This window comes from Pseudorca crassidens, chromosome 20, assembly GCF_039906515.1.
Source record: "Pseudorca crassidens isolate mPseCra1 chromosome 20, mPseCra1.hap1, whole genome shotgun sequence".
NCBI lineage: Eukaryota > Metazoa > Chordata > Mammalia > Artiodactyla > Delphinidae > Pseudorca > Pseudorca crassidens.
The window spans coordinates 28,024,300-28,043,860 of NC_090315.1; the positions used below are offsets into that span (position 1 = coordinate 28,024,300).

The 19,561-nt window shown below is 51.7% G+C and overlaps 1 protein-coding gene across 1 annotated transcript; it reads right to left on the minus strand.

The window, feature by feature from the left end:
• Nucleotides 1-15,445: 15,445 nt before the first annotated feature.
• Nucleotides 15,446-18,972, minus strand: CBLN1 (cerebellin 1 precursor). The gene is made up of 3 exons (XM_067721314.1): nt 18,671-18,972; nt 18,402-18,521; nt 15,446-17,110 (listed from the first exon to the last, which is right to left on the minus strand). The coding sequence occupies exons 1-3, from the start codon at nt 18,932-18,934 to the stop codon at nt 16,913-16,915; spliced, it is 582 nt and encodes a 193-aa protein (XP_067577415.1). The 5' UTR covers nt 18,935-18,972; the 3' UTR covers nt 15,446-16,912.
• Between the last annotated feature and the right edge of the window lie 589 nt (nt 18,973-19,561).

Sequence of the window (19,561 nt, forward strand, 5' to 3'; positions counted from 1 at the left end):
ATACCTGACTAGTACTTCTTGAAACTGTCATCAAAACAAGGAAAGTTCTGAGAAACTGTCACAGCCAGGAGGAGCCTAAGGAAACATGATGACTAAATATAATTGGCATTCTGGATGAGATCTTGAAACAGAAAAAGGCATTAAGTAGAAGCTAAGGAAATCTGAATGAAACATGGACATTTGTTAATAATCATGTGTTACTATCCGTTTGTTAACTGTGATAAGTGCACCATACTAATGTAAGCTGTTAATAACAGGGGACACTGGGCAAGGGAGTATAGGGGAATTCTTTACTATCTTCTCAATTTTTTTGTATATCTAAAGCTGTTCTAAAAAATAAAATCTAATAAAAACAAGACTACCTCCTCCCAGAAGCCCTCTGCTTCCTCCAATACCCCATGGGACTTGGCCCCCACACCATGGCCCTGAGGGCATTTCTCCAGGCCTATCCCCGCCAATCCCTACGCCTTCCCACAGCACCAACGCTGCCGTCCGTAACTTTGTAACCCTGCAACCATCCGAAAAGGGGAATTGCATCTTCTGAGAACTGTTTGGAGACAACCAGCTATGCTTGCATGCAGATGCTCTGGTCTGTTCCAGAAACAGCCTGGTGCTATGGTCTGTGCCTTTCCTCTGGAGACTGCTGTCTTCAATAAGGGCTCCTTGTGTTCCGTAGACTGGGGTCACTCTTCTGAGGCAGGGGACATGTTGACCACTCCAGGACAAAGATCCAGGCCCATAGTCCAGCTCTGCCCGCCCCCTGCCATCCAGCTGCACTCTGTCTCCTCTCTGGGGCTCGGGGGCCCTCTTTGCTTCAGTGGGGATCAGTTGCTTAGAATCAGGAAGGTCAGCTTTAGTCTGGGTTATTTTCTCCGCCTGAAGCAATGGACCAGTTCTATTTTTAAAGCCCTGGGTTTCTCTCTTTCTTGCTCAGAAGGTGGCTGGTGCTCCAGGACTCTGCTTGGGATAAATGCTCTGTCTTTCGCTCTTCCCTCTGTCCTCACTTTTATGCCATCGCCAATACCGTCCTCCCCCTGGTGCTGTCAGGGGAAGCTGGGCTTGTAATTCTTCCGGGAAAGCCTTTAGAAAGAAAGAAATTAAGTTCTATCAAAGTCTCAGGTCTGAGTTGGGTGTAGGTTGAGAGGCGTAGGCGTAGGTGAGAGGCACTTAACAGGACTCCCTTTTGTGCCTCAGTCATCTCCCTCCCCTCCCCTCCACCCCATGATAACGTAGCCTCTTGTGGGTATTAAGCTTTATTAGGCGACAATAGGAGCTAATCAAACAAGTCCCAGTATGAGGTGAAGCCCACCCTACCAGAAGCCAATCATAGCAGCAGCCTTGAGAGGGGAGATTTGGCTGCAGGAACACACACACAGAGCAACGGTTTAAGTCTTCATAACATGGCGGTACTTCCTAAGAGCTTTCCCCCGCACTGTCTGCATGTTTCCCCATCAGCCTATTCATCTCAGGGCTCTTGACCTGCCTTAATGCCTATGAGGCCTGAGTTTATGCCTCCAACTCAGACTTGCCCTCTGGCCTCTGGAACCTCCTATCTAGCTGTCTATTTGGCATTGACACATGATATCTCAAATACAACACATCCACCACTGAGCTCACAACCCTCCTGCCCCTGGATCTCGCTCTCCAGGAGTGGCAATGCTGCCCATCCTACTATAGAATAACCAGAAATTTTGGAGAAATCATAAACCACACTTGGTGGTCTATCCCTCACCTCTGTGTCCTAATCCATCACTAAATCCTAAACCGTTAACTCCTAAATACCTCTTAAATCCACCTTCTTGTCTCCAACTTTGCTGTCCCTGCTCTAGTCCTAGCTGCCTTTATCCCTAAGTCCTACGGCTGTCACAGCCTCATCACTGGACTGCTGCATCCTCTCCTGCCCCGCTCCAGGCTTCTCCTCCCAGTAGCCACCCTGACATTCCGAAAGTGCAAAGACAATTGTGGTGGGCTTCCCTGGTGGCACAGTGGTTGAGAGTCCGCCTGCCGATGCAGGGGACACGGGTTCGTGCCCCAGTCCGGGAAGATCCCACATCCCGTAGAGTGGCTGGGCCCATGAGCCATGGCCGCTGAGCCTGCGCGTCCGGAGCCTGTGCTCCGCAATGGGAGAGGCCACAGCAGTGAGAGGCCCGCGTACCGCAAAAAAAAAAAAAAAAAAAAAAGACAATTGTGGTTAAAACTTTGAACGGGGACCCATCGCTCTCAGAATGAAGACCTGAATCCTTGCCCTGGCCTACCAGGTCTCACGGGATCTGGCCCCTGCAACTCTCCAGCCTCACCTTGACCCCCATTCCTCCCTAAATGGGCGTGACATTGGCCCTCCCTCAGTCCTCAGATTCATGATGTTTCCCACCTGGCGGTTTCACACATGCTGCTCCTTCTGCCTGGAATGCTTTCTCCGGTCCCCAACATTGGCCTAGCTCATTCCTAGTCAAACTTCAATTCTCAGCTCAAAGTCAAACCCCCTCATAGCTCACAGTTCCCCAGGCAGGCAGGTCCTCCAGAGCCCTTATTGCTCTAATCATGCAACTCTGAATGATGCTTGGACTAAGGTATCCCCAACTGCATGGGAACAAGGAGGTATCTATTTTGTTCACGCTGTAATCCCAACACTAGAGCAGTGTCAGGCTCCAACCAGGCTCAATAACTGTTTGTTACTTGAATGAGTAGACCCTCCCAACAACCCTGAGAAGTAGGTTTTTATTATCCTGCTTCCTGCATAGCTCAGAGACACTCTACAACTTACACAGGTCATACAGCTCCTTGCAACAGAGCCAGAATTTAAACAAGGTCAAGTTGCCCCTAAAGCTCTTGATCAATATTTTGTCCTGACCCGTCCCTCTGTGTTTATGGGACCTATGGGCCAGGAAGTCCCTGAGGCTTCTTTCCTCCTGACCAGGCACTACCCACATTGGAGGAGAGGAAACCCAAGTCAGGGCCTGGAGAGAGGGAGAACCCTTGAATCGCTGCCTTCACAGCACCCGTACATGCACACCCCATCTTTCGGGCAATAACTAACATTGATTGAACTGAGTGCCTACTGTATGCCTGGCACTATTTTAAGTGCTTTACATATAGTCATTTAATTAATGAAGAAGGCATTATTATTATTCCCATTTTTCAGATGAGAAAACTGAAGTCCAGGGCTTCCCTGGTGGCGCAGTGGTTGAGAGTCCGCCTGCCGATGCAGGGGACGCGGGTTCGTGCCCCGGTCCGGGAGGATCCCACATGCCGCGGAGAGGCTGGGCCCGTGAGCCATGGCCACTGGGCCTGCGCGTCCGGAGCCTGTGCTCCACAACGGGAGAGGCCACAGCAGTGAGAGGCCCGCGTACCGCAAAAAAAAAAAAAAAAAAAAACTGAAGTCCAGACATAAATAAATAAATAACTCGCTGAAAGCTACACTGTGGATCATGACAGAGCTGGGATACAAACCCAGGCAGCCCGGCCCCAGAGCCCACACTTCTAACTACACTTCATCCTGAGGAACTTTCTTGGCTACGTCATCTGCAGGCTTGGTGTGGACAGTCATGATGCTCGGTGCTCCCCTAGATAAGAGGTGAGCTTGTGAGGTAATCCCCTCTCCAGGGACATTAAATGTTGAGTGACATGAGAGTGGAAACTACTACCACCAATGTACCCTGGAGGTGGGCTCCCAAAGGGACTGTCTTCAGGGCTGTTGCACTTCCTGGCTTTTTCTGAGTCTAGTTCTCCAGGCTTCACTTCCATTCTGTGAGCTGCCATAAGGCATATGAAGAAATTCCTCTTCTGCTTACAATAGCCAATTTCTGTTCCTTACAACTGAAGTGTCCTGATAGACACTTTCCAGAACTCCAGGCTCAAAGCCTGTCACCGGGACAGCTGAAGGAGCTGCTGGAAGGTGGGCAGGGGCCTCCAGGACCAGGTCCGGGAGTAAGGGGGAGGGAAGGAAGAAGCCGATGCTTGCACCTCAGGGAGCAGGCAGCCCCAAGAACGGCAGTGGGCAAGAAGGGACAGCAGACACGGTGGCTTTGGCAGGGCCAAAGTTAAAATGACACAAGTCAGGCGGGCAGGCTCTCCAGTGGGTACAGTTTGTACAAGGGCTCTCGTGAAGCTGCCTTCGTTATCAGCGCAGAAGCTGGGCAGAAACACTGTGTGCTGCTATGCACTGTTACCACTAAGTGAAAGTGAAGGATGCATTCACCAAACAGCCTCGCAGGCATCCCGCTGAGAGGCGGGAGTGTCAGCCAAAAGGGGCAGGATATCCCTCCTCCTGCAAAGCGAGCTGATGATAATTACACTCCTCGGACGATCTCCTCCAGTATTATAAAAGTAGCAGCCTTTGTATAATCAGATTTCACTCTGGGAAATAATAAGTAACCCTGCTCTGCTCCCACTTTCCATGCCAGTCTAAAAACCACACACAAGTACAGAGGGAAAGATGAGATGCTGATTCAGCAGACGTTATGCACTACCTCCATGCCAGAGCCCCGGCCAGGTGTTGGGAGCAATTGTTTGCAAACCTGGGCAGCACATCAAAATCACACATGGGACTTGTAGCAACACAGAGCCCCCAGACCCAGACCAGAGCTACTGAATTAGAATCTCCAGGGGCAGGAAGTGGCAGGTGAACTTTACATAAGCTCCCAGATGAAAGGTAAAGAAGGTCAGAGAAGCAGTCAGGAAGTGTGGGCTGGGGTGGGGGACAGAAAAATAGTTTAGATTTTATTCTAAAAGAGCAGGGAACCCATTTGGAAGTTTTAGTAGAGAAATGCCATGATCTGACTCACCTCTTAGCAGGACCATTCTGTGGCTGCTGTGAGCATGTGTGTTTGTAGATGTAGGGCAGCAAGAGGGCCAGCTGGGAGACAAACTGGGTGACTGCAATTGTTCCAGGGAGAGGTGCTGGTGGTCTGGATCAGCTGACTCTTGGATTATTTTGAAGGTAAAGTGATAGGGCTTGCTGATGGATTAGAGGTTGGGTATAAGAAAGGAGTAATCAAGGGTGATGCCAGGGTTTCCGGTCTGAACTACCAGAAGAATGGAGTGGCCATAACTGAGATGGAAAAGGCTTTGGCAGGAGCAGATCTGGGGAAAGATCAGGGGACCCATTCTGATCACGTACATCTGAGATGCCTGTTAGCTATGTGAGTGGAGAGTTGGGTATAAGAACCTGGGGGTGGCATTGGAGATGGGTGGCCCTTGACTTTCTGTGCTAGCTTTCAATTTTAGTTTGGAAATCCTCCTACACACACATACATACTCTCTTTATCCCTGATGCTTCAATGAAGTGCATTTCACACTCTGACCTCACAAGGGGCATAAGACTTAAGCAGACCAATCAGAGCCTGCATTGCCTTTCCATTGAAATTGATCTAGAGATTGGCATGCGACTCCTTTAGGGCCAATGAGATGCCATGAGAATTTTGCAAAGACTTCTGGGTAGAGGATTTGAAGGGTTGGAGCTTCTGCAGCTATACCGTCACTGTGAGGAGTGAAAGGGGCTGAGCACAAGAGAGAGGGAGACAGAGACCAGGCACGGGTGATCAAATTATGCCTGAAGCAATCTCTCTCTCTCATGCTTACCTTGTCTTATGTGAGCTGCCACTAAATTCTCTTTCCAAAAAAAGTCTCATCTGATTCTGATATAACACATCTGTGGACAGATATTTAGGAATTAGCTGTGGGATATACATGATCCTATACCATTGCTTCTCAAGTGTCATCTGTAGTGAGTTCGTCATGTAGAATTTTTCAAAGATTATTAGAATTGAAAAATTCTTTTAAAAAGTCAATTATAAAAAGCTTATTGAAATCGGAACCCTCAATCCCCAACCCAGATTTAAAGAATCAGAATCTGCATTTTAACAAGATCTCCAGATGATCTGAATCCACAAGTAAGCATTCATAGGCCAAAAGGAGCTTGTGCTCTTCCCGGGAAAAAAAGATATCTTTGTGATATAAATAAATAACAATGCCAAGGCGCATGGGCACTGGCAAAAATGGCCTCCAGAGCAATAATAATAACTGCTACTTACGATGCGCTTACTACGTTCTTTGCTCTGTTAAATCTTTCATAGTTATTACCTCATTAATGCTAACAGAATTAGACATTATTAACCGCTTACTTGAAGTCACACTTCCCTTACAGGAAGTGGCTGTGGTGGTGAACATCTCTTGCTTTTGTTCACTGCACCTCCAGACCCCCTTCATTTGTACCAGCTGCCCCCCAGACAGGGCTGCTTCTCCCCATCCCACCCCACCCTCAGCCTGGCTCCATGCCTGGCCAGTTAGCTTATTTTATTCCTCTGCTCAAGGAAACTGGCTCTGGAACGCACCTGACAAGTCAGTCCAATATTCATCAGCTCTGGAATTTTTTCTGGAACTGTGGAGAAAAAAAATGCTCTCTTTCTAATGGGGAAACGAGACAAAATGTGGGTCTGTTATTGCTGCCACAGTTGGGGGCCTGGAAGTGACTCCAGATGTAAAAAGAGGCAGATTTCTAATGACATTGCTTAGGGGCCTGGATCAGCCACACCTCAATTTAATTATCCTTGGATTTTTTTTCTTTTTTTGAATGCAATCCAATAAATTCTTTTGGGTGGAAGGTACTAAGGGCAGTTTGAGTTGGGTTTCTATAATTTGAAACCATAAGGGTCCTGATGAATATAGTAACAAAGGCAGCCCTCAAAACCAGCTCTGCTTAACTCAAAGCTCATTCTCTTAACCAGTGCCCCCTACTCTGCCGTATAAAGGAGGGTGAAACCCAAAGGTCACAAAGATTGACTTGGACCATGAGGAGTTCACAGTGGTGTAGGAGGGAGAGGATTAAATCGAGTAGGACAGACAGCTGAGCTCCTTGCCCTAATTTCCTATCCTCCTCTGTACTATGCTCCCTTCAGCTGCACTGCAGGCAAGGCTGGCCCCCTGCCTGGGTTTTTCTACTGGACCTCTAGAACAGAGCTGGTGCTGGGCACGCAGGCGGCGTTGCGAGGTAAATATTGTTGAATAAATGTGTGATTGACAACTCCATGCCAGCTGGGTATTTCTGCAGTGGATATTTTGCAGTCTGAAGATACATGTCTTTTTTTCTACAGCCTTAGATCCACGTTGCTGCCATTTCTGTCCACAGTGCTGCCTCCTCCCGTCTTGGAGAGAGTCGAGAAGCTGCCTTCTCTCTTGTGCATATGATTCTCCAGTCTTCCTTCTCCTTTCTTAGTCCCCACTCACTGCCTATCTTTGCTCCAAGCAGAGTTAACAGTTCCAGGAACAGCACTCTGGCTGCTTCCCACCTCTGCCCTAGACCAAGGTCTCTTTTCTTTTCTCCTTGTTCTCTTGTTCATGCTTTTCTGTTGCAGGATAACTTCAGTGGGAGAAATTCAATAATTCACAGCTCACTTCAGTTTTCCCTAGCCCACCACATGGTTAGCTGAATTAAGCAATTTTAACAATAGACATTAATAAGTAAAAAAAAAAAAAAATTCATTGGGCCTGTAAATAAGAGACCAATTTTCCAGCCCCCATCCTTGACCCCATGACTTCCAGCCTGCTTCCCCTCTGGAAGGATATGCCTTCTGGTGGGTGAAATGTTTAATGGCTCCCCTGAGCTTCTGAGGAGAGGGACCAATGAGATGACTCTGCTCTGATGGGTCATGATTGGATGGCTAATTTGCTATTCAGTTGTTTTGTATATTAATTCAGCCCCTACCATTCTAGGTTCTGTTCCAAACTCTGGGGACAAAGCAACACCCAGGACAGACCAGGTCCCTGTCCCCAGGGAAGGAGAGAAACAGCAAACAACCAAACAGGTAAATAAGCATTTCAGGGCAATGAAATAATGAAATAATCTGGCCTTGGTATCAGAGAGAGTAATCAGAGGTGGTCTGCTGAGACCTGAGAGAGAAGGAAATAGCCCCAGAAGATCGACCTGTGCAGAGGTTCTGAGACAGGAGAGAGCTTGGCATATTCTAGGAGCTGACGGAAAGCCAGAATGAGCTTGTCTGCAGTAGACGAAAGCAATAGAAGCTTTTCGAGGTCAGCTGGGGCCAGATGAGGGAGGCCCAGCCAGCCACAGTAAAAAGTCACAGCGCACTGTGGAGGCGCTAGGTGGTTTCACGCAGTGTGGTCTGGTTTATGTTTTGAGAAGCTCACTCTGGCTACTGAGGGAAGAATGAATTATGACGGGCCCAAAGAAAATCCATGTCACAGCTCTGAAAGCTAGTCACCAGGTGGCTTTCTCTGAAGGCTGGGGCTGGAAGGCAGGATTCTGGTGACAGCTTTAGGCTGGAAACTCAGACATGAAGACCCCAGCTGCCGCCCAGAGAATCTTGCATCTCATAGACTTCTGGTTGAAACGGGATCCTATAGGGGTCGCATCTGGAGGTCCTGTGGTCTCGCTCCTGGGGGAACAGGCTTGTTTCTGCCCTCAGCCTGGACCCCAACTTCTTATGACAGAGACAGGGACATATTTAGGCAATCAAGGAAAACAGCTGCAAACTTCACAGCCTCAAAGAGCACCACTGTCATTCAAACTGATGCTGGAGATGATTTAGATGGACCTGGCAGACAAGGTCCCACTTGGGAAGCACAGAGAGCCCAGAGGGAAAGAAAGGAAAAGCAACAGACACACAGATGCCACATGAAGGCTGAGCTTCGAGCCCACACCCACAGATCAGTTGGTATTGCTAACACGTCCTCTCCCTTGGCATCTTCAGAATAAGTAAATAATCTGTCTACCTGAAATGAACTCCTCCAAAAAGAAAGAAAGAGAGAGTGAGCATTTGGAACATTGCTGAGACTTAAAATGACCAACTTTGATCAAGATGAGTTATAAGTGAAATTGCAAGCTCCTCATCAGCTGCATTTTAACTCCATATTTGGAGCCATTCAGTCATTATAAAATCATCTGAACTTCTCAGTTGAAGTACACATTGGGGAGTTTATTTTCGAGCCTCTCAGAATACCAAGGAGAGTCTGTCCAACACAGGATCTGGGCAGAGCACACAGTTCCCTTTTAAATGAGGAGGACACGATGCCCAGTTGCCTCTCCATCTAATCCCCTCTCCCCTCTGTGCAAGTTTCCCTGGAAGCATGCAGTAATTTCTGATGATGGAAGGAAGGGCTCTTGGAGCCTCACCTGAGGAAGCAGGTTGCTGCTGGCTAGCAGAGCATTCCAGAGAACTCTGTTGAGCTGAACACCCAGCCGGACACTGGGTCTGAGGAAGGAGGGGGATTTGGGGGAATCCTTGACGTTCTTTAGAGGAAACCAACTGAGCCCACTCCACCTCCATGGTCTGCAGCAGAATCCAAAACTGTGAGGGGATTTCAGAGGTCATTCTGCATTTAGCTAGAGCAAAACCCCAGAGAGCCCATGCCCAGCCACAAGCCAGGGTCTGCTGGGGAAATACCAGCTCCCTCACTGACCAATGCACTGCGCAGCTACTGCTTACAACTGGCCTCTCTGCTGGCACCGTGGAAAATCCTGCTGGGCTTCGCCAGCTGCTTGGCACCATCACCAGGGGCTTCAAGCCCACACATTGCCACAGACCTAATGGCTTGATCCTGGATTAAGCAACCAATCGACCAATACTGAATCATGTTATTAGGTGTTGTCCTTTAAGGAAAATAAAGTATGGTCCCTACCCTCTAAGGAATTGCCCATATGTTGGGGGTGGGGTGGGGCAAGCAGCATGAAAGAAAACTTGTGTTGTAAGGTCAACTCCAGATAGCTGGTACAATCCAATTTCACGCTAAAATAAATGTGGCGGTCATCATCAAAAACCTACAGACAGTAAATGCTGGAGAGGGTGTGGGGAAAAGGGAAGCCTCCTGCACTCTTGGTGGGAATGTAAATTGATACAGCCACTATGGAGAACAGTATGGAGGTTCCTTAAGAAACTACAAATAGAATTACCATATGACCCAGCAAACCCACTACTGGGCATATACCCTGAGAAAACCATAATTCAAAAAGAGTCATGTACCAAAATGTCCATTGCAGCTCTATTTACAATAGTCCGGAGATGGAAACAACCTAAGTGTCCATCATTGGATGAATGGATAAAGAAGATGTGGCACATATATACTATGGAATATTACTCAGCCATAACCAGAAACGAAATTGAGTTATCTGTAGTGAGGTGGATGGACCTAGAGTCTGTCATACAGAGTGAAGTAAGTCAGAAAGAGAAAAACACATACCGTATGCTAACACATATATATGGAATCTAAAAAAAAAAAGATTCTGAAGAACCTCACGGCAGGATAGGAATAAAGATGTAGATGTAGAGAATGGACTTGAGGACACAGGGAGGCGGAAGGGTAAGGTGGGACGAAGTGAGGGAGTAGCATTGACATATATGCACTACCAAACATAAAATAGATAGCTAGTGGGAAGCAGCTGCATAGCACAGGGAGATCAGCTCTGTGCTTTGTGACCACCTAGAGGGGTGGGATAGGGAGGGTGGGAGGGAGACGCAAGAGGGAGGGGATATGGGGATATATGTATATGTATAGCTGATTCACTTTGTTATAAAGCAGAAACTGACACACCAATGTAAAGCAATTATACTCCAATAAAGATGTTTTAAATAAATAAATACATAAATGTGGCTGTTCATCGGGATAGTGGAGATCTCAAGAAGTGTACAAGGTCAAGCCTGCAATCCAGAATCCCACAGTCCAAAGTACCGTAATTCTTTATTCATTTGTTCAGGAAATACTGTTCATGCTGACTCTATTCCAGGCACTGTGCTAGGCACTGGGAATGTAACTGTAAATAAGGCCAATAACAAGGTAGATACTTTCATGGAGTTCACATTCTGGTGGACCAGACAAAGGCACTCGCCAGGCAACCAGTAACCCCTCCCTCCTTCTGCCCACCCATTCATGTGTTCACTCGCTCATGCATTCAGGGAGCATTTATAGCGCATCTACCAGCCCTGACACTGTGCCAGGCTCTGGATGCCTTGTGGGAAACAGCAGATGAGGACTGATGCCCACAGAGCTTAGAGTCCAACAGAACTGTGGCGAGGGTGTGACCTGAACGGAAGAGTTCAGGTGGTCAGCAGAGGGCCAGGCCCTTATGGGTGGGGTTCAGAGAGGACTCGGCTGATCAGGTGGATCTCAAGGTCAGATTGGAGCCTGTTTCCTTCCCCTGCTCCCTCCCTCTGCGTCTCCTCCCTGACCTCTTTAGAGTTGAGCAAGATGAACAAAGACCTCCCTAGGCTCTGGGCTGTGGCCACACACCTGGAAGTTCTTTCTTTATAATCATAAAGTTCTCCTTTCTGACTTCAGCTGCACAGTGTCTCCTCACTGCTGCCAGAAAATGTTTGCCCAGTGTGAAGACCTAGCCACAAATCCAAACACCAACCCGTACATCTAACCTTGGCCTCTTCCTCACTGCCCCTGCTCACTGCTATCCCAGGGTCAAAGCTGGGACTTCCTGTGGACCGGCTGAGTGCAGAGTGAAATAGGAAGAGGTGAGAGTAAGTGCAGGTGCCTGGGAAGGTTTCCCTGACAGCACAGGGTCTGGAAGCACTTCCACACCAGCATTCCTGTCAGTGATGGGGGTGCATGCAGGACTGAGAGGTCCCCTGAAGGGCAGGTTCACTGGTTGGGTCCATATCCTGCAGTTGTGCCAGGCACAGTTTGCTTTCACTCCTGACACAATCACAGGAGCCCTGCTCTGTACCTGACACCACAGAAGGCACTGGGCCAAGCGAGATGAACAGGATGCAAGGGGCTCACCCTCTAAATGGACACAGATATGTAAATAGCGCTCATAACCAATGGAGAAGCATGCAAACGGTATTCATCCACAGTGATTGATGCAAATATATGAGCAACAGGGATGGAGATGAAAGACACTTACAGGGTAAAATTCCCCTGTTCTCATGATTAACTGGAGGTGGGTGGGGAGATGAATGTGCAGGGGAAACAAAGGACACAGGATCCTAATTCACGTGTTCTGTGTCCCTTCCCCTCTGTGGTTTCAGTTTTCCTGTCTGCTTGATGTTCCTTTAAGTCTTGCTTCTGGGATAGTGTGGTGTGCCCGGTGTCCATTGCTCTTCATTGTTGCTAGCATTTATTCAGCACCTACTGTGTGTCAGGCAGTGCTGAGTACTTTTTATGCCTTTTAGCAACCACCCTGCTCTGAAGGCATTATTGTCCCCATTTGAAATATAAGCAAACTGAGGCTCAGATAGAGTGTGGATGTATTTTCAATGAGGAGCCCTGTGCAAAGAGGCCAAGAGACCTTTGTCATCACCCCGGGAAAGCTTTTCTTTCCCACTGAATTGGCTCAAAGGGAGTGTACCTGCACTTGCCCTCCCAGCTTGACCTTCCAGTTCAAGGGCACCGCTGACCTCCCCAGACTCCGTAAGAAGTTTCACTGTTCTGTTTGAAAGCTAGTAGGGATGACACGGACTCGGCCAAACGCAGCTAGGAGTTGGGTGGCGGGGTGGGGGGAGGGGAAGACAGGCTCAAGGACGGGTTGATCAGAAATGTTAGATCACCTGGAGGAAACCCCAGACTTCTAGCCCACCCCTTGCATTTGGGAGTTGAGGAAAATGTGGTTCAGGCTGGGAAGGAAGTAGTCTCAGGTCGCACAGCACGCCAGAGGTCGAGCACAGAGCGAGAGGTCTTCACCCTCGGCGGGCCCGCGGGGTCCCAGGACCCCGCCCTGTACGCGAGGAAACGTCCAGCCCGTCGCTCCGCCCAACACTCTCTCCACCTCCACTACTCCGTTAGGGTAACAGCTAAGAAGGGAGGTGACGCTCCAGCTCCATCTGGGTAATTATGTTCTCATTAGGAGCCCATCCGCCCGGGCCAGGAGCTGCTTGGAGGGCACGCTCCCAGCTCTGCTAACAGTGGAAGCCGTGTCGAGGGAGCGAGCTCTGCGGCTCAGCAGACAACAGAGCGCACAGTGACCCGGCACCTGGCCGGGGATCCAGCGCTGGCCCGGAGGCACCCTGAAGCTCAGGGGGCTTCCTGGAAAACCGAAGCCTAGGAGTCTGGTCTGTGCTCGTTGGGTCCTAGAAATCACCACCCTACCTCCAACCCAGCTTCAGGTCCCCCGTCCCCGCTCCGCAGTTGCCCTGCACCAGACCCCTAACTCAATCTCTGCCCTCAGGGAACTGTGTGAGGGAGGAGGCAGTGTGGTAGGAGAGACCACATTCCATAGAAGGCCGGGAATCATTAACCACTCTGCCTGTCTGGGGTGGGGAAGGCTTCCCGGAGGAGGAGGTTACCATTGAGGCAAGAAAGAAGGAAGTGACCAAGGTGACCTGGGCAGCGGAGGAGTCTTTCAGACAGAGGGTGAGGTTGAATGAGGGGGTGGTCCTGGAACCCCTACAGGCTTGATTCTGATCAGGTTTATTTGAGATAAAAGCAAGACGCAGGGCCCAGATCTAGAAGCCTAGAGGATTCTAAGCACTAAGGGAAACCATTGTGAGGTGTAGGTTAGAATCCCCCCTCCACTTCTTAGCCTCTGGTTGGGGGCAGGGAGGTAGTCCCTACTGAGCTAATGACCCCTTGTTTCTCTATCCCTCTGAATCCCCAACACACCACCCTTGAAGCTGGAGCACAATTTTCAGATGAAGGTCATTCACCTGTCTCTGGCAGAGGTAATAATCACCTTTGCCACCGAGGTGAGGGAGGTGAGGCCCCAGCTAGGCCTCGTAGAGAGAGAGCTGTCGACAGCCCCATCCAGGCTAATGGGAAGCTCAGGCCTGAGGAGGAGGGCAGTTTGAGGGGTGGAGAAGTGCACATTTCCTCAGAGCCCCCTAGGGCAGGAGTAGCAGCTTAGCACTTCGCAGCGCTTGCTGGTGTGGGTCACCACTAACCCCTGGAGCCCAGTGCAGAGGGGAGACAGGCCCAGCCACCAACGTCTCCACCCTGCTAGCTCCAAATAAGGCCTGGTGGGAGGGTGAGGAGGTGATTGTGAGGCTTGGGAAGGTAGGATCTGTGCTGTATGGGCAGGACCACTTCTCGGAGGACAAGCTTTGTAGATGATCTGCTTAGATCCCCAGAAAGATAGGATTTTGAAAAGTAGGGAAGAAGAAAAAGGGTACTTCAACTGGAAGCAAAGAAGCAGCAGGAGCAGAGGTATGAAGACAGTAGTGGGACATGGGGTCCACAAATGGTCAAGAGAAGAGATCAGCGGATGGAAGAAGTGGCTGGAACCAGACTGAGAAGGATCTCCAATGCCAAGGTCAGAATTTGGAGAGGAGGAGCTCCCCCAGGAAGGGGCCAGCTGGAGCCACAGCAGAATCAAGGGATAACTTCTCACTCTGGTCCCACTTGGGGTCCCCTTTGCTCCCCCTCTGTGTTCACCTTTCAGGCCCCAGAGCAGGGGTTCAAAGTGAGCCTGAGTTCCTGGAGGCTTCCCCTTGGCCTCCAGCCCAGCCTCAGGCCTAGCCTTCAGGAGCCAGATCAGCTCGGCTGCAGCCAGGACTCACTAAACCCAGGCAAAAGAACTGGGGGCAAGAGAGGACCAGAGAACCGCTGGAACCTCAGGGCAAGAGGGCTCTTGGAGATGTTCAGATTCCTCTCTGTCTTTGTACAGTTGGGCAAACTGAGGCCAAGGCAGGGGACTTGCTGAAGTCTCCCAGCGGAGCACAGCCTCGTGGTCCCACAGCTTGGACATCCACCCTCGTGGTCTGCTCAGGAAGAGGGGTGACCACCCACTCACAGCCAAGTAAACTTCAAGCGCATTTGGGGCTCAGCTCCCTTGGGCGGTGACTACCGCAGCCCCGCGGCCGTGAGCCCTGGCCTGGGCGGTATCTGTGTGCCTCGGGCGGGCTCTGCTCAGGCTGAGCGACTGGATCGAGCTGCTTCCGCTGCCCAAGGCTCCAGCTCTCCCGGATTTCTACCTCCCAACCGGAAGAATGCAAAGAAAGGATTTGTTTTTAAGTGTCTCCTTTTTTTTAAAGAATAGTTTTTTTTTTAAAAAAAAAAATTCCTCTAGGACTCCTCGTTCTCACTTCCCTGGGGAGTGACTAGCGTGGAGAACTGTGGGGCAGGAACAGAAAAGCACCGGGTCCCCTCCTCACTCCCAAAGTCCCTACCTGTCCCGTGAAGGATCCGGGGCCGCTGGGGCTGCGGATGGCGCCTGCTAGAGATGCGGACCCCTGGACCGCGAGCAAAGGAATAACCCGGTCTGAGTTTCAGCGCAGGCCGCGTGCCTGTTGACTCTCAAAATCGGAGGAGCCGCGGGAACAAATAGAGAAACATTGCTTATTATGCTATTAGTAATCCCTCACACCCCCCTTCTCTCCAGCCTCCAGGAGCTAATTAAATTCATCTCTGAATCTCGGGCTAGGAAAAAGCCTCCAAAAGGAACAGAGCCAGAGGGGCCCATGCAGGCCGCGGCTCCCGCCCCTGGGCTGCCCACCTCTTTTCCTACGCCCGACCTCCCCTCGGCCGAAGCGACTTGGTCAGACTTCCAGACTTAAAACGAAGTCGTTTATTTCAATTTTGCTTTCACATTATGTTCCGATACAATCAAAACTCCTGGACGAACCTCTTGAATAAAAGTCCTGCGATGAGCGCGATCACAGGTCCCGGAGGCGGGGTAATACGGCAGGGAGGACTCGGGATTCAGAGGCGGCGAAATAAAACATACGCTGCTTCGGGATCTATGAGCGGACAGTCCAGAGGCAGAGGCGTGGGAAGCGTGACGCTTAGGGCAGAAAGGTTCCGGCTCTTCGAATTGGGATTACTCCTGATGCATTTGGACTGCGAAAAGCCCAAACTTCGCTTCCAGGCCGGCAGCCGGGCCTGGCCTAGCAAGATTTCAGCCCAATTTCTTACGTTTGCGCCGAAGCAGGGAGCACGGGGCGAATGCAGGGTTGGCCCTAGGCCTGCGCAGGAAGGAGCGCAGGCCGATTTGGCGAGGAAGCCCTCCTGCCCTGGCCTTTCTTGGGTTGCATCCCACCAAGTCCCCTACCCCTCTGAATCTCGCGCTTCCGCACCCCTGCCTCCAGACCTCGCAACTGGGGAAGGTGCGGACTTTAGGAAGCCGTTTCAGAAAAATAAAAGCCCCACTTCAACTTTATTGGATTAAAGCAAAATTAAATCTTGGCTATTCACAGGTATGTTACAGAGGACGAGGAAGCGTCCGGAAGAACCTCCTGGCGTTTAGTGGAGCCACAGAACACGAGGGCATTAACAAGCATCAGAACGTCAAGCAGCCTTAGATTTCACGATCACTCCGAATAGGACATAGAAATACGGAAATACAGCCAGTTTCCACTGGGAAGAGTTCTTCGTGTACAAATGATATATATTTTTATATATATATATATATTTTAAACCAGTCACCACTAAGGTGAGTCCTTTCTCTGCTAACAAGCAGCCGAGGATACAAAGTATCTCCAGCTAATTAATTCGAGCGGTGTTTTCCGAGCAATACTTGCCAAATTAAAACTACCTCCCCATCAAAAAAACAAAAACCAAACAAACAAAAAAACCTTCCCCTCTCTCCAAAATAAAAAAGGGGGGGAGGGACATATTAGATTTCAGCGGTTGTAAAGATTCAGATGGCGACTCAGAGGAGGAAGATATTTCACATTATACAGTGAAATGCAAAGTTTCTTTTATATAAATTGTAGGGAACATGAACATGAGGGTAAGAAACAATGACAAGGAGTCTCTCTTGATTACTGCCACTGGAATGGGGGAGGCGAGTTTATTTTTGGAAATGGGAGTGCGCAGAGCTAAGCGGAATTTACTTCTCCTAGAGGAAACGGACAAAGTTGTCCGACCGCCGGGTGCGCACCTTTCACCCGGATACAGCTGGGGAACATGTAGGAAGTTTCAAGTCGTGCCGCTTTCTCGTCCTCTAAAGTTCTGCCTCTTTATCATTTTCCCCTCCTGCCTTCGCCTTCTCCCTGCCTCCACTCCCGCGATGAGCCAGTCAGAGGGGAAATACGAGGAATCCCGAGAAGGTCGAGTACTTCCAGCCCCCCATCAAGTTTCCCCGCTCCAGCTTGAGGTATGCTCGGTCGCCTTTCTCCATCTGGATTAGAACTCCGTTGCTGGCGGCTTCCCGGGTCACGTCCTGGTCACCAGCGAAGGCTGAAATCACCGGCCACCCGTTTAACATGAGGCTCACCTGAGAAAGAGACAGGCCCGCTTCAGAGGCGCAACCTAGGCGGGTACCGAAGCGGCGATAAAGCCGCGAACCTTCGCTGCTGGGCTAACAGCCGTAAGGCCTGGAAGCAGGGGGCGGGGGTGGGGCGGGAGAGCGGAAAGAAAAGGCGCTTTGCAGTTTACTGCTGAGGGTCCAATGAGGCGAAAGACGGCCCATCTGGGTGACAGGAAGGGTCTGCCCCCAAAACAGGAGTCACTTTCATTTCTTGGACGCGCCAGTAGAAAATCCTGATTCGCTTTTTATCCAGTTTAATGAACCCGTAGGTGGCTCAAGCGCCCAGAGACCTTCGGCCTCGCCCTCCCCCCAGCCTCAAAGAGAAACTCAGGCAACTGGCGCTTCCGGGAACACAAACAAATAGAAACAAACAAACAAAACGCCTGGCTCCTCCCGGACCCGGCTGCCAGGACACAGCAGAGACGCAATGGAGGAGCCAGGGAAGGCTTCGGCTGATGAGAAATCTCGCGCAGAGCTGCCCTCTGTGCCTCATCCCCAAACCCCGGGCCCGGTTCCCGTCCCAGATCCAGCCTCGCCCGCCACCGCCTGGTTTTGCCCTTGCGGTGGCACCAGAAGCCAAAGGCCCTGCGCCCTCTCCCCAACCGCGCGTTCCGCCTTCTGTGTCCGCCCAAAGGAATCCTGGACACCTTTGGGAACCTGGAGAGCCGGTGAATGCTGGCTAAGGAAAGGCCGGAGCCAGGAGGGAGTGGCACTATGCCCCTCCCTTGTGTCTCCACCCTTAAACTGCTATGGCTCGGCGCTGCTCGTTCAGAAATCCGGAGTCGGCCCCCATAAAGACGCCAGGAGACACCTCCCACCCCCACCCCAAGCGTGGCGCTGAACGCAAGCGCACAGGCGTCTCGCGGTCTTCAGAGCTGGGACAGGGTCGGGGATACTGTCCGTGGTGCTGAGGGCGAGGATCGCGGAAAGCTTCCCGAAGCGGGAACTGTCCCTGATGCTAACAGAAACCTCTAAGGGAACTCCCTGGAGTCCCATAGCGGGAGAACCTCTTTGGAGGGTCCCAGAGGCAGAGGCAGAAAACTGTGCCTGGGGATGGGAACAGGTTCCAAGAACCAATGACAGGGAAGGCAAGGGAGAGTGCAAGCCACAGAACTGTGAGAACCTGCTACCCGTCCCTCCAAGCAGCCCGGGCACATGCAGCTGCCCCTTCCATCTCCCACCCCCACAGGGCTCGCTCACTCCCGCGGCTAGTAGCCCCCTACCGGGGCTGGGGCCTGGCCCTGAGGCGGCAGCTGACCTGGATGGTCTGTCTGTTGTAGACTTTTACCACGTGGAAGTTAAAACTGTAGATCCCTTTGCGCGGGGCGATGAAAGTGCTGCGTTCTGAATCAAAGTTGTTCCCGATGTTCACTAGTACCTATAACGAGACGGGAACGAAGGGGAGTAGGCAAGAATCTGTCCAGAACGCTTGTCCCTGCGTTTCCGCAGAGACCTCGGAGACGATCGGACATCTACCTACCACCTCTCCCCTAACCTCCACCAATCCAGTCTTCCCGGAGCACTCACCTGGTCGAAGTAGATGATCATGGTGCGATTACTCATCTCGGACGGCTCGTGGTTGGTGCTTCTGATGGCAGAGAAAGCCACCTTAGCGCTGCCGGAGCGCACAGAGATGCCCAGAGCTGTGCCCGTGGGATCGGACGTAGGGTTGGAGTCGCAAACCACCAGGCACTTGCCCTCCAGCACGATGGGCTCCGTCTCATTCTGCCCGCGGGCCGGGCCCGCCAGCCATGCTGCCCCCAGCAGCAGCAGCTCCACGACGCCCAGCATCGCGGCGCCGGCGCCCACCCCGCCCCCCACCCCGGGGGCTGCCTGCGCCAGCCGCCCCCCCCGCCCCAGGCCCGCTCCGTAACCCCCTCCTCAGCTCCGTGCGCAGCTCCACCGACGCCGCTCTGGACACTTCAGGTCTTCGTTGCACTCCTGGGCAAGCGTGCCCCCCGCGCGATGCTTCCCGGAGCCCTGCCCGGGCCTCAGGGGTACCGCGGCTGCCCAGCCGCACTTGGATGCATAGCCGCTGCCGCTTGATCCCCGCTGCTTCCGCCGCCTCCTGCCCGCACCGGCCGCTCCCGCCGCCGCCGCCGCTCTGAATTATTGATGCAGCCGGCGATGCAGCCGGAGCGGGCGGAGAGCGCGCGCCGGGCACAAAGGCGCGGACCGCGGCCTGGCCCCGCCCCTGCCACCTCCCTCTCCAGCCCCGCCCCCGCACCGACAGAGACTCCGCCCCCTGGCCAATCCTGGCGCGCCGCGCTCCCCGCCGAGCCAATGGCGGCGCTGTCCGCGCGCGGCCACCTGACCCTGGGCGCTGTTGTTATTAGGCGCGGCGAGGCCGGCGGCGCGCGGCAGCAGGGTTGGGCTCTGGCCGGGAGTCGACTGAGAGAGAGAGGGCCGGGAGCGCGC